The sequence below is a fragment of the Morone saxatilis genome, unplaced genomic scaffold (assembly GCF_004916995.1).
Source record: "Morone saxatilis isolate NCDOM2014 unplaced genomic scaffold, NCSU_SB_2.0 Contig22, whole genome shotgun sequence".
Taxonomy (NCBI): Eukaryota; Metazoa; Chordata; class Actinopteri; family Moronidae; genus Morone; species Morone saxatilis.
Genome location: NW_023339785.1, coordinates 657,768 through 672,009, shown reverse-complemented (window position 1 = coordinate 672,009; position 14,242 = coordinate 657,768). Strand labels below are relative to the sequence as shown.

Below are 14,242 nucleotides of genomic sequence, written 5' to 3'. Positions count from 1 at the left end.
GTCAAAGCCCTTGAGCAAGGCACTTAGTGACCTTTACGTTCTTAGCAGCCCATATCTCTGTATTATAAAATTGACCTGATTTATAGTGTATGTCCAGTTATGCACGGTGGTGTGGAGTGAAATGTCACTGGGACAGAGACACCACCAGAAACAGATTTTCTTCTTGAAGGGTATGGATAACATAATTAACAATATGTACAAATTCAGCAACATTTCAGTAATTCTGTATTTATTTGTTCATATCTTTTTTCAGGATCAGAATCAGAATCAGGTTTATTGTAAGTAAGTTTTCGCATACGACGAATTTGCCTCAGTACATTGGTGTATAGAAATCACAATTAAGCTAGAAAAATATAAATAAAGATAAAAATATAAAAAATTGACGGAATAGATGTACAAAATGGCTGGATACTTTAATAAATTAGTTTATTTAGTTATGTATTTATACATGTATTTACACACAGAAATAAATGAATACAAAAATAAATACATGTAAAAACAGAATAAATAAAAAATGATTATTGTGTCATTTGAACACCAGAAGAACATTTGCTTTTTTACCCCCAGAAATGTTGGTCCCATTTAAATGTCTGGGTTAACTGTAAAATCAAAAACCTTTAGACTGAGGGTTGCTTTTCAAGAACAGTAATGTTGAATTTCTCTTGAACAGTTTAATAAAGTTAAAGGATGTTTTAGAATTACATCTCTTTTTAAATGCAGTTAAATAATAAAGTTAAAAAATTGAATGCCAGTCTGAACCAGGATAATATTATACAACCATTTCTTTTACATAGTTACATGCACATACTCATCAGAATCAGATTTATTGCCAACTATGTTTTTACACCTACGAGGAATTAGTCTTGGTGCATTGGTGCATACAATATACAAATCACACAAAACACCAAAATCACACACATACTACTACTACTACTCTATATCAGTGTGTTTGTCATCAAAATGTGATCTATTCTGTACACAGGACATCTTTTGCATGTCTGTCCTTGTTGAATGGGTTTTTCGGGGGACTTTTTCATTATCTGAATGGATGGTCTAACAACAGAGGGCACAGAGTTTGTTTTATGCTGTACAGATTGTAAAGTCCCTTGGGGGAAATTGTGATTTGCAGAGGTGTGGACTCGAGTCACATGATTTGACAAATTTGATGACTCAACTTGACAAAATGAATGACTTGCAACTTGGACTTTAACACCAATGACTTATGCCTTTACCTGTGCTTGAGCCTTTTGACATAACTACTTAATACCTTCCACCAAACCCGCAGATTAGAAAGTGTGCCAGGAATATATTAATTTCCCAAATCAACTAATGTTAACGTTATTTATTCCCAGCATGTTGACAGGTAGTTCCCCAGATCCACTTGTTTGATCCAATCCGACAGCATCCAATCAAGTTGCCGAACCATAAAGAACTACTGTTACATTACTGAGAAAAATATAATTTTGTTTTTTTTATACTGTTGGTAAAAAGCATTTAGTGATGACTACATTAGGACTTGTTTAGGATTCAAAACTCAAGTCTTGAGTGCAAAGACTTGAGACTTACTTGTTACTTGCAAAACAATGACTTGGCCTCACGTCTGGTGATTTGTGATTCTGAGCATACTGACATACTCAATATCTCATGTCTGATGTAGACTGATGTAAAGTCCAGTAGATAATGTCAGTTGACTTAAAGTGACACAACAAAGTTATGAACAGGTCAGTATTCAATAGGCTACTACCAAGATATCTGTGACTTGTAGTAAATGTGAACACATACTGCCATTTGCAGAAAGGTACTTTCCGTCTTATATTTAGGCCAGCTGCAGGATAAAATGAACGGTTCAGTGAAAGTAAGAACCTTGGACTGAAAAAAGACATGGTTTATATAGGCCCTAAACACATCCAGTTACAATATACATACTGCTAGTTGTCATGTGTCATAATTAACACCTTTATTTACAATGCAACTCTTGGCAGGCTTCCATACCAGCTTTGTGTTCATCATGTGGAAAAGTCCTGACAGTACTTTTAGCAGTCACAGCCTTGTTAGCTTTTAAGCCTAAATGCCTGAGCCTGTTTTGGAAAGAAAGGGCATTAGAGGGTAACAGAAATACAGAAAAAATGCAAAATAATGTTTTAATGCAAAATTTTAAAGTGGGAGGCAAAGTCAGCTGTTACTGTGGTCCTGTTTTGGAAATGTTGTGTTCCCATTGTCTTTTCAAACAATTTCTGTATTTGCACTATCGTCTCTCTTGGCTAGGTATCTTAATGGCAACAGGACTTTCCATGTGAACTGATGAGGTAAGGTGAAATGCCTGCACAGAGCCAAAAGAATACTAAAAGACAGTACCCACCCCAAACACTGCCTGTTCACCCTGCTGACAAGAGGTACAGAAGTATCTGCTGCCATTCACTATAAATACTTTAACTCAGAAACATTGTTGAAACGGATTAAACCAAAGATTTTAAGTAACACAAACTCAATTTATTTTGTAAGTTAAAAAAGATTCTTGATTAAGCACCTTTTAACTAACTAAATTGATTTAGTTTTACTTAATTTTTTTTAATGTTATCCATATCAACAATTTTTTGAGTCAAATTAACTTACCTGATTTTACAGCGTATACCACCAGACCACAGAGCAGCTTCTTCCCTTATCCTGCATTCACACAGATTCAGGCAAATGGTAGACAGCCAACCAGATTTCATGTTAGTGGATCAGTGCAAGACGTTAAATTTAGGTGAGACCGGCAGAGAATATTGGCATCGGCAAGGTAGATGACATTTCCATCCAAAGTTAAAGTCCTGTTTGCCGTCTTCCAATACATAATTTAAAACCAGATGTTACATAGCTCCCTCACAGAAGGACAAAACATGAGCAATCTGGACAACAAGAAGCTAATAATGAATCAATTACATAAATGATTAGTCAGACTGTTTGTTTTTCCCTGGACCCATGTGAAGCTTTTTTGTTTTTTGTTTGTTTTCTGTTTGACAGTTTCTGTGAGTAGCATACAGGGACTCCAACTTGCATTTAGTCATACAACCCTGTTTACAGAATGACAAAAATACAAACCTTGTACCGTGAGTGGTGATTGCACAGTTCAAATTTCACACCAGTGCAAAGTACACCCCCACACCGTAGCTGCATCAACCCGATCTAAAGCAAGTGCTGCGAGCCACCCGCATATAAATCTCAGACGCTTCATTTCTGAAGGGTAGCCTTGACGTGTTAACCTACTGCTGTCCACCATGTTTGTGCTACACTGGGCCCCTGTCCTCGTCTCTCTGCTGTCCTTCAGTGCGGCGGCATCCACAACAGACGACTGCAGCCAGCTGACCCAGCTTCTGACAGTGAATGACCTCCATCAGGTATCCAGACTCAACAGTCTCCCTCATTCTGTATAGATCAGAACAATGCTTCCATCAACAGTAAATTCACCAAAATGTAAAGTTAATTTAGAAATAATCCTGAATTAATCTGACTAATAAAGGTGTGAAACCCAGTGTAAGATGATACCTACATTTTGTACTCTGAACAGATCTTGGGGAAGTGGATCTTTATCGAGGGATGTTCCAATAATAAGTTTTTTGACAGCATCCAGAGTATTGAAAGTATGTGGATGATGTTGAACACAACAGCGGACAACCAGACCTTGGTGTTAGATCAGGCCAACCGGCTGATACCCCAGCCGCAACAGGCACCAATGTAAGTAGTCTTTTTTCTCTCTTATCAGTGATTTTCTTCTGCTTTACAGTTAATCTGTAGGACAGGTATGCAAGCCATCTAGGAAACAAATATCCTGCATTTTAGAATATTATCATGAATACGCTTTTCATATTTCTGTAGCTGTGGTTGATAAGGAAGAATGGCTCTAATGTCAATCCAGTGTGTCATAAACTTCAACTTGTTGATATTTATTGGTTATTGGTTGATCCACCATTGAAACAACTCATCCTATCAAATGGACTGACATGAAACAGACATTCATGGTTCGCAGAGGATGAATCCTACTGATTCTGATCGGCAGACTTTTTCTCTAGTGCACTCTTGTACCAATGGTGGTACATGAGTTGCCTCTCGACTATCGTCTAGCATCTAAAGGTGAAGTCGCAGATTGCAACTAACTGAACACCACTCCCATCTGTATTTACCGACCTTGGAATGAAAACAGGCTGTGAAGTGTGTAGGAGAAATTGTGGTGTCTGCAAAAAACACGAAAGACCCCAACTAGAGCCAGTGTTTGGTTTGTCCGTTCTGGGCTACCATAGAAACATGAAGGCTCAATGTGGCAGATTCCATGGAATGTCTCATTCTAAGGTAACAAAAACACAACGATTCTTATATTCAGTTTTTATAAACAAATGAAAACATACCAATGAATATCATATTACATTTTGGTCAATAGATCCTCCTAAATCTTACACACTGTACCTTTAAAAATGTAAAATACTATGAAAATACTACAAAATTGAGTAAGAATACTTAAATGTATTATTATTTTTAAATTTTTTAAATTGCATTTCCATTTAGTTTCAATATCTGCCTCATAGATAGTGTCATGAACCTGCTCTCAGTTCATACAACACAAGGGAGATCACACAGACAAGCAAAGTGTTTTAACCAAAAATTCAAGTTCAATATTCACACTAACAAAGTATACAAGATATACAAGATGTGTACATCAGTGTTATCAGTAGTGTAGTGAGTGTGTGGATATGGTTGAAGGGTGGTGTATGGGAGAAGGTAAAGTAGAGTAGGGTCGTTGGCCTACACTACTGTATTTTAAAATCTGTCTTAATGGTGGTACCTGGAGAAGGGTTTGAGAAACACTGCTGTTGCGCCATCATGAGGTTGTCATTTTTGGTTTTAAGTGATGTATCTTGACAGTTATATAATGAATTGCCACAGAATTTGGTACACCTATTCAAGATCCCAAGAGGATGAATTGTAATGACTCTGGTAATCCCCTGACATTTCCTTTAGCGCCACCATCTGTTCAAAATTCAGGCACAGACGCCGAAGCTCGGTATGCAAAATAAACCTAGCGAGGACACATCTGGGAGAGAGTCATAGTTTAGTCCATGGAGCCTGCCTGGAAAGCACCGGTTTCAGTGATATTTCAGGCTGACTGTGGAGCAGTTTGACCGGTCTGATCACCGGATTGGCCACAGCAGCATGACGCCGGGTTGTGTTTCTCTAAAGGTTGCTTCTGTTTCATCTTTTTCACCGCAGGAAGCCCCGACCACCATGGCCTAAACACACTACCCCCACTCAAATGGATGGTTTTCCCACAGGCTCACTAAAGTCTCTTATTTTATCTTTTTTTAGGAAAAGTCAATGCTTCAGATTTGCTCAAAATGTGACCATCATCGATGACAAAGTCTTGGAGTTGCACTGTAAGTTGTCTCATTGAGGACACACTGTGACAGACATGCACCAGTACTCACACAATAACATGTAAAACCAACTGATGATGAACAGCAAGATGGAAAATGGGGTCAAAGTGTAACAGGCTTGACAATGTTTGTCACAACACAGTCTTTGAACATATTCAGTGTTTCAAGAATATTGTCTTAAAATCTGTGTGTTGTGTTCAAGGCTGGGCTGCTTATTTATTTTTTTGTGAAAATGGAGGACACTTCCTTCCCTCTCTATGTAGTGGGTCAATTTTGCCAGATTATACTGATGCCGATGTGTTTTGTTTTCATAACATCATATGTGAGTGAGTGGCCTTGACAAGAGAACATAGTGGTACATTTGTAGTTCTATGAGCATTTGCACATCTGTACATCAAAATGCACTTGATGACAGTTATTGAAGTATTGAGTATATTTACTGTATATTACTGTAATTTATTCTGTATTTTGCCAGATTATGGTGATCCTTGGGTCGTGATGATGGGGACCTTGAATATTGTTGCCCAGGGTACAGTGAAGTATTAATCTGGCCCTGCTTGTGTTGTCCAGTTGCAGTCGCCCATACCTACCACAGGTTCCTGCAGACCTGCCTTGACTGTGTGGTCATGCACATCTACACAAAAGAGAATGACTTCCAAGGATTGTACTTATTTGGTATGTATGAGGATTAAAAGAGCAGGTCACCAACTAATGCACTCTGGCAGCTTTAGGTCTTTTTTCCAGCAGACATTTTGACTTGTCATAGAAGAAAAAGTACAGCTCTTATAAATAACATTAATGATGGCCTAACGACAAAAAATTAGCATCATAAAAGCTTCTCTGTGAAAATGAAAGTGCTACTGATCTCTGCAGGGAAGAACACGACACTGACAGCCTCTGTCTTGGAAACCTTCAGGAAACAAGCTGCATGCCTCAAGTTTCCCCTGCCGGCAAAGTTTCACTACGACACCAGCAAAGGTGAGAAGGTCCTCCACTTTGACCTGTGATAGGCAGCACAAGTAGCTAATTTAGGCTGTTTAAATCAAATCTGAACACACAGTCATGACGTACAGTTTTAGATTCAACATGTATTGTCCATTGTGAGTAAAAATCCAAAAATCCACTAAGGAATCACAGAGAAAAGCTCCTTATAACTGCAGAAGTTGCTGGAGAATCATCGCATTTAAGTTTTCCTAAGGTAAGTAAATCCATGATGATTGCACTCATTGAGCAACTTACACTGGAGCAAATGGGGTGCCATCTTGGAACATCATACACAGTTCTCCTTATACAACAACTTGTCATTTTTAGAAGGAGCTCTTGCCAGTCATTCAGATATACGCCTGCGTTCAAAGAAAAACTCACATTAAATTAAAATAAATAAAAATGGTGCCATTTCCATTTGCTGCAGCAGAGACCTAATTTGACAGATTTTCAGTGTGATTTATTAAAAATAAACTGACATATAACCCTTTTGTCTTTACAGAGCTGTGTCCCATGTAGGAAGGAAGACTCTTCATGACAGAACTAACAGAGGGCTGCAAATGTTATTTTCATTATTGGTGAAAATATTAATGGTTGATTTCACTTTTCTTTTATTCATTTAGTAATCGTTGCAGTGTAAGACAATAAAGACAAATGTGTCCAACAAATGTGTGTTTTGTACAAATACCAAAACTCTTTTGCAATGTTTCTGCTTAATTAAATAAATGAATCATTTTTTGGTAACTTTTCCCAACTTTACATACTGATAACCTTGCAATGAGGACAATGACCACAGTTACAGAACAGTGACATGGCACTGCTGGTCCTGTCCAGATCTGCTCCAGCGGTCAATGACTTTTACAAGTCAAACAAGCCAGTTGAATCTAAGATTCAATAGTTGGCATCAACGGGCCTCTGAATATCCAGAATAGTAGGAATATCTAAAAGAATATATAGTATGTATAGATATATTAACACTTACTAAGTAATCATGTTATGTTATGTCATTAATAATATCCGGTAGTGTGTGATGCACCGTTCTTACAGCTAACATCACACCAACAGCATATCTTGGCAAACTAGAAAGTAAGCTGAAGTCATTAAACTTTACCTGACACACAAATCCTGGCTGGAATAACAAGTTAGTGTTGTGTGCTCAGTCCTGACTGAATTTGATAGAAAGTGTGCTGGATTAGAATCACATTACCTAGAACTTGCCCCACCTTTAAGGTTTGCAACTGTTATTGATCTAACCTTGAGAGACAGGCAGACACACACACACACACACACACAGTGGCATATAACTGCAGGGCAATCTGATCAACTACATCAGACAGTGATCCTGTCGCTCTCCAGCTCACAAGACAGTTGGTTCTCAGGGTGCTGATCATTCTTCAGGCTCCCACCATGTACTTCCTGTCCAAGATGTTTGCTGCGGCTCTGCTGCTGAGCCTGACTGCAGCCGCTCCAACTCCTGAGAAGTGTGTCCTTCTGAACAAAACCCTCTCTGCTGAGGAGCTGCCCATGGTACGCTGCCTTTATGTGTATATTTCATATTAACAGGTCCAGAATAACTCCCTTGTTTTAAGCTTTTTGTGATCACGGAGCCCCTTCCTGGATCAGTATTTCAAAATTTTAAAAACGTATTTTCCTGAACTAACTGGTAGTGAGTTGTTATAAATATGCCTGCATGAGGTGTACAGTCCAGCTAATGTGACTGATTTGTTTTGACGGTGACATGAAATGAATCCTTGCTGTAACAGTGAAACGCCCTTCAACAGATGAATGAGAAAACAGCCTCCTAGCCAAAATCTGCACATTCAGCAGAATGAAGCTCAAACATCACAGTGAAGTAACAAAAAGCTAAACACATTTTCTTTCACGTCTTTTCTGGTAGCTTCATTGCTGATCAGTGTTGTGATTGATTATCTGAAGAGGGTTGTGGGTGCACATGCAAGTTGCAAAGCCAGCACAAGAAGGAAGGAAATGCAGTTTGTACTTGTCGTTAACTTTCCCATTACTGATAAAGTGCAAAGTACAGCCACAGATTTTCCATGGGAAGCAGGGTTGTCTCCCATGAAGTAGATGAAAACAAACAGGGCTACCTGTGAATTATTACACTCTGTAGGGACTGAAGGTTAGCATTTAGCACCATGATGTCCTTAAATGTAGCCTGGTGCAGCAGAGGCCAGAGTACAATCATCTTCCAACAGCAGAGGAGTAAAGTGAATGTTTCTTCTTCTTAGATCTTTGGGAAGTGGATCCTGCATGAGGCCTACGTTTTGAGCAGCTCTGACTACTACAGCCTGAAACTGAAAAGCACCAACAGCTCCCGGATTGAATTTATCCCTTCAGAGGACAACCAGACAGTCCTTTTCAAACAGGCCATTGTGGTGTAAGTGCTGGTAAAGGATATCTGTGGAATGTTCATATGAATAAATGTTTAGGCTTTTTAAAATATTACTATATTTGCATAATATTTGTTCCCACGAGAATAAAATCTTTAGTTTTGTGATGTATGGCTCAACATGTTGCAGTTTGACTGTTATGATTGGTGAAACTAGCCAGAAACTACAATGATTGGTCAGATTTTCAGTGGTTGGACAAAATTGCAATGTCACACAAATTCAGCCCATGGATCGTCTTGTTCCAGTATTATGTTGCAATGCAGAAAACCAACCGGTTTAAATTCCCACGTCATCAAATACAGACCAGAACATGCCAGAAAACCTTAAGGAACTCAGGTGACATAGTAAATTAGTAGTAAGTTTAGTAAAAAAATATTGCCGGGTTTGGCTCCTTGCACGCCGGGGCTATGTCAGCTGAGGTTAGCTGCATGAGCTAACTAGCAGAATCTAACTGTTGGTGACTTTTAGCAACAAGTCCATCTGGAAAGTCCACGAATCACCTCGGTATAGCTGTCGTCACACTGTCCTCTGCCTGTCTCAGAGGTTGTGTTCACTGGGAGGCTGCTGAGCCCCGTTCGGTTTGATGCTAACAGCAGCTACAGCAGCAGTTAGCCACGTTGAGGCAGAGCAGCCAGAGGACATTAGAGAGAAAGCCAGACAATATTTTCTCCATAAAATATGATCTAGTTTCACCAGAATCACTGCTAACGGCGTGTCTTTGTACAGTAATCATTGTGGCCCAGCTCTGCAGAAACACTCTGTTCCACTGTGACGTTTCACCATGTTACCCACACGTTAAAAAGGTGTCTCCTACTGATGCTCAAGGTTCCCTTGTGCATCTGTATGAGACGCCAAGGGGTGTGACAGAGCAGCGTTGGTATTTGATGACCTGGGATGAGAGCCTATTGGCAAAACACAAAATCACTCCATCACCACCACCATTTTTTAAAAGGCAAGAACGTTTATTGCCTAATACAATCTCATAACAACCACCTTAACCTCAGTTTGAATGCAGAAATTGTGCTACATTTTGTGTTTCTTTTGCATTCCCAGGGGTGAAGGGTGCACCCGCTATTCAGTCAATTTCACTGTAGCTGGAAACACAATCCAATTCACATCTACCAGTAAGTAATATCAATAGCAAGTAAGTCACAAAATTTGCATATTTGAATATTTTATTCTTTAAAAGGACCAAAGATTAGTGTTGCCAGAGATATCCATGTCAGACAGAGGTAGAATGCGTTATAACTCAAACTGTGTGTGAGGTATATTGTGTGAAGAACAAAAGTTGCAACATGGCTAATAAGCTAGCTAGCTAATAAGAAAGGTCAAAATTTATGGGTCAAAGTTAATAAAAAAAGGAGCTTGGCGAGAAAAATATGCATGGGTTTACTTCGGTCCTGCAAGTGAAACCATTAATTGTGAATTAGCTGTTAAATTTCAAGATGTCAAATGCTGGTGTGACCTATTTTCCAAAATGGTGGACAAACTTCACAGCTGGGTTTTGCAGATTGTATATTTGTATATTTTGCAGACTCCTTTTCTATGCTAATAATTAGTTGCAGAATTGCTAACTGTCTCCATGCAGTACACATTTTATTTCCACCTGTCTGATTTCCTTCTCCTCTCAGCTCATAATTCCACATCCAAAGTTGACTTCCTGAAGACCTGTGATGACTGTCTGATGATGCGTCACAGCACTGTTAGAAGGGATGGAAAACAGGGCACTTATCTACTTTTCTATAGTAAGAAGCACTTTGATTGTTTCTTTCTTTGTGCTAAAGCTTAATACTATATATTTTTACAGTATCTAAAACTGAAAAACCCTCTAACCTGCTCCTCTAAGTTATTTGTCATTTCCTGATACAACAAACTACAAAATAATATTTCAATAGTGCAGCTTTAAAGTAACATTAAGTATTAAATTTGAAGGACCCTAAGTCTACTTTACATTTCTTGGCACATGTTTTCCTGATTTCTGTCAGTAAATCAGTAAGTCAGTAAACAATCTGCCATTGGGGTAAGACAGTTTTGCTTGGCTAGAATTCTTAAAACTAGCATAAAAATCTAACCACTGAAATACTGTAATGTCTTAAAACAAAAAAAAAGAAGCAAGTTGTGCTTTTTACAATTAATTAAAAATATAGTTCTTTAAGATAGACTTTATTAAAATATTATTATATAAAGTATTTTGGTCACTTTATTGAGCTAAATCTAAGAATGTGTACCTTAATCTAAGATTAAGAACTGGCAAAAAATATCTTACCATGAGACACAATTTCTTCAAACTACATATTTCGGTCTCTAATGGAGCTGGATTTAAGAATAGTTGTACCTTAATCTGACATTAATAATTTCTTGTTGTGCAAGGGGTCTTCTTCTCTTAAAATCAGGAAAATAATCTTGTTCCTCTGCTGGGATATTATGCAAACCATTGTTGGAACTGGTTACTGGTTCAATCAAGCTGAATATTAGCCGTAATATCTAAAACATAGTTAGATATAATTTTTAAAGCGCACGTGTCAGTGTCTCCAAATCAAACACCTCAAAACTGCATACCACAATCCAACTGGTAGACACAGGCCGTTATCAGTTTGTTCACCTACGGTAGCCTGAATGGACATCCAGAAATAACTGCTGCTTTTTTTCAGAAAAGACAGATGTGTTGCCACAGGCAGACCAGGAGAATGCCAGGGAACAGGCCAAGTGCCTGGGCTTCCTACAGCCTCCAGCATTCGTCTATGAACAAGGAGGTTTGTGTGAATACTGATTACTGAGCGACAGCAGTTCAAAGCAATGATAAGCACCGTTGAAAATATGGATGGATGGATTCATTTGACTTTCATTAATAGTCATCCCTCTACTTGTTCTCCTGCAGAGTTTTGTCCTGAGCAGAGTGACGCCACCCAGGCTAAGGATCCAGAACAATAACAAATGTCTTTGAAATACATGGTTATTAAAATGCAAAGAAAGATGTGGATGTGTGTGTGGTTATTAATACACAGAATGTATACTCAAATACAATGTGTAGCCATGATTAAACGTTGTGAGAAGTCAACATATGTAATAGTACTTTGCAACTGCTGTTAAAGCTGCAGTAGGTAACTTTTATAAACATAACTTTTTGTCTCATTTGCTGAAACTTTCACTATATCCTGACAGTACATGAGACAGATAATCTGTGAAACAAAATCAGGTTCCCCTGTTCGTTCTAGTTCAACAATAGACAAGAATCTACCGGGTCTGAACAAAAACAACCAATCAGAGCCGAGAAAGACAGAAAGAAGCTTTGGGTTGGTGAATTAAAGAAAGTTGATTCTTGAGACTCATTACCAGCGTCGGTGTTTGGCGAACTGGGAATAAGACTCAACTATCATTCTCGCCTCTGATTGGTTGTTTTCCTTCTGGCAGACAATTGCATCAACAAAATATTTTAAAATAAAATATCTATCTATCTATTGACACTGAACATAAATGGTACATTCAAGTATCATCTGAATTCTGACTAGAAACTGAAAGCAGAGGCTAACATTTTATTTGTAGTGAGCAACTGCGAACTGAAGTGAGTATATTCGATATTAGTGATCTTAACAAACTGCTAAAGCCGAGGTGGGCAGTATTTACTGACTGAAAGTTGGAGTAAATCTAATTCTTTCAACGAAGCTGGCCTTTACATTCTTTCCCACGGGACAGCGAATGCTACATGAACTGTATCTCGCGAGAATAGACTTCCTCGAACAACACTGTACGTGGCTTCGCAGCGGAGGACTGGGAGTGTTGACCGGGATGCACTTGTTAACGACAGAGGAAGAGTGAGGGTATTGGCAGCGTTGGGACGTCGAATAAATGTCTTCCTCACGTTTGTTTTGATAACGAACGGTAGCGGGTCTCGCAGAAGCTTCTTATTGGCTGTACCTGGTGTTACGGCGGCTGCGGACGGCTGACGTTAGTGCAGGAGCTGCTGCTGCGGTGGAAGGCTTCCTCCCGCTGAACGTCCAGCTGCCGGTGTGATATGGCGGAGAGCGGGTCGTCGGTTGAATTCTCCGGCTCTCTGACTCTCCCGCCGCCGAGGACCCGCATCTTCAAAATCATCGTGATCGGGGACTCGGGTGTCGGGAAGACCTGCCTCACCTACCGCTTCTGTGCCGGGAAGTTCCCCGAGAAGACCGAGGCCACGATCGGGGTGGACTTCAGGGAGAGGCTGGTCGAGATTGACGGGGAGAAAATCAAGGTGTGCGGTGCAGACACAAGACACTGTTAAAAAAAGCCGTGTGAATGTAATCCAGACGATGTGGATCTCTGTGAGGGGGGGTCCTGGTGTGGAGAGGGACCAACGTTACACTGGGACAGAAACCTGTGGGCTCACAGCTAGTGGCAGGGTCTGCTCATCAACAGTGCATTACAGCAGTGGAATGCCTTGCTCAAGGGCAGGATAGGGATATGATAATGATGGATGAGGGAGTGCTGTGTATTCACTCTCCAGGCCATATCTTTCCCAATGCTCCACTGACCCCTATATGCAAAACCATTAAAGGAACAGTGCACCCCCAAATCAAAAAAATCATAATTTTCCTCTTCCCTGTAGTGCTGTTTATCCAGCTACATAGTTTTGGTGTGAGTTGCTGAGTTTTGGAGATATCTGCCTTTTTTCTCCAATATAATGGAACCAGTTGTGTTGCTCAAAGCACCAAAAATATATTTCAGAAACTCAACAGCAATGTCTCTTTCCATAAATCATGACCTGGTTAGTGAAGATAATAACCAGGCCTTGTTGTGAGCAGTTTCATGTAGGAACTACTTTATTTTGATGTATTACTGCACAGAAGGAAACGTGCGTCTACTCATGAAGGAGAGGCTCATGCTGATGGCCGCACAGTATGTAAACAGTAATGGCGTCCTCCTCAACTCTGAGGAGGCTAATGTTCAGCTGCAGATGGAAGGTGTAGTTCCAGCCACGGCTGATAACTCAGCAACTCACGCTGAAACAGTCTCGATGGATAAATAGCAAGTATGTATTTCTGAGGTTGGTGTGAACCGTCCCTTTAAGGTCATTTAGATGACCACTGTTACAGCTAACCCTGCTTATCAGCCCACATTTAAAGCCGGGTAATGTAAACGTTTAAAAGGTTACATTTTAATTTGTTTGTTATTGTTTGTAAATTCGGAACTGTTATTAGATCAACAGAAGTGTATTTAAATGTACACATAGTACGTTTAGAATGGAGTTTGGTGTAAAGTTGCTTTTGTTATTCTATATTTTTCTTATTGTCAACAAATCCCATGAAAAAGACCCAACCCAACAATATGTTGTCACCCAGTGCAACAGTGTGGCTCACTGATGTGTTTAATAGTTTGTGGACAACAATGGAGCTCTATCGAAGAGAAAGAAGATGTACCAGGCTTTCATACACACAGTTCTTAGGTCTTCTGATCCATTTTGCAGAA

The 14,242-nt window shown here is 39.4% G+C and overlaps 2 protein-coding genes across 2 annotated transcripts in view; both read left to right on the top strand.

Moving 5' to 3' along the window:
- The first annotated feature begins 7,698 nt into the window (after positions 1–7,698).
- Positions 7,699–11,771, top strand: LOC118333839 (saxitoxin and tetrodotoxin-binding protein 1-like). The gene is made up of 6 exons (XM_035669636.1): positions 7,699–7,916; positions 8,636–8,784; positions 9,851–9,921; positions 10,429–10,542; positions 11,449–11,550; positions 11,676–11,771. Exons 1-6 carry the CDS (start codon positions 7,797–7,799, stop codon positions 11,726–11,728), a joined length of 609 nt encoding a protein of 202 aa, XP_035525529.1. The 5' UTR covers positions 7,699–7,796; the 3' UTR covers positions 11,729–11,771.
- A 764-nt stretch (positions 11,772–12,535) lies between these two features.
- The window catches only part of rab33ba (RAB33B, member RAS oncogene family a), a 6,283-nt gene continuing 4,576 nt past the window's right edge, over positions 12,536–14,242 (top strand). The window contains exon 1 of the mRNA XM_035669177.1: positions 12,536–13,028. Within this exon, the coding sequence (XP_035525070.1) occupies positions 12,810–13,028 (219 nt within the window). The 5' untranslated portion in view covers positions 12,536–12,809. The remainder of the gene's footprint in view (positions 13,029–14,242) is intronic.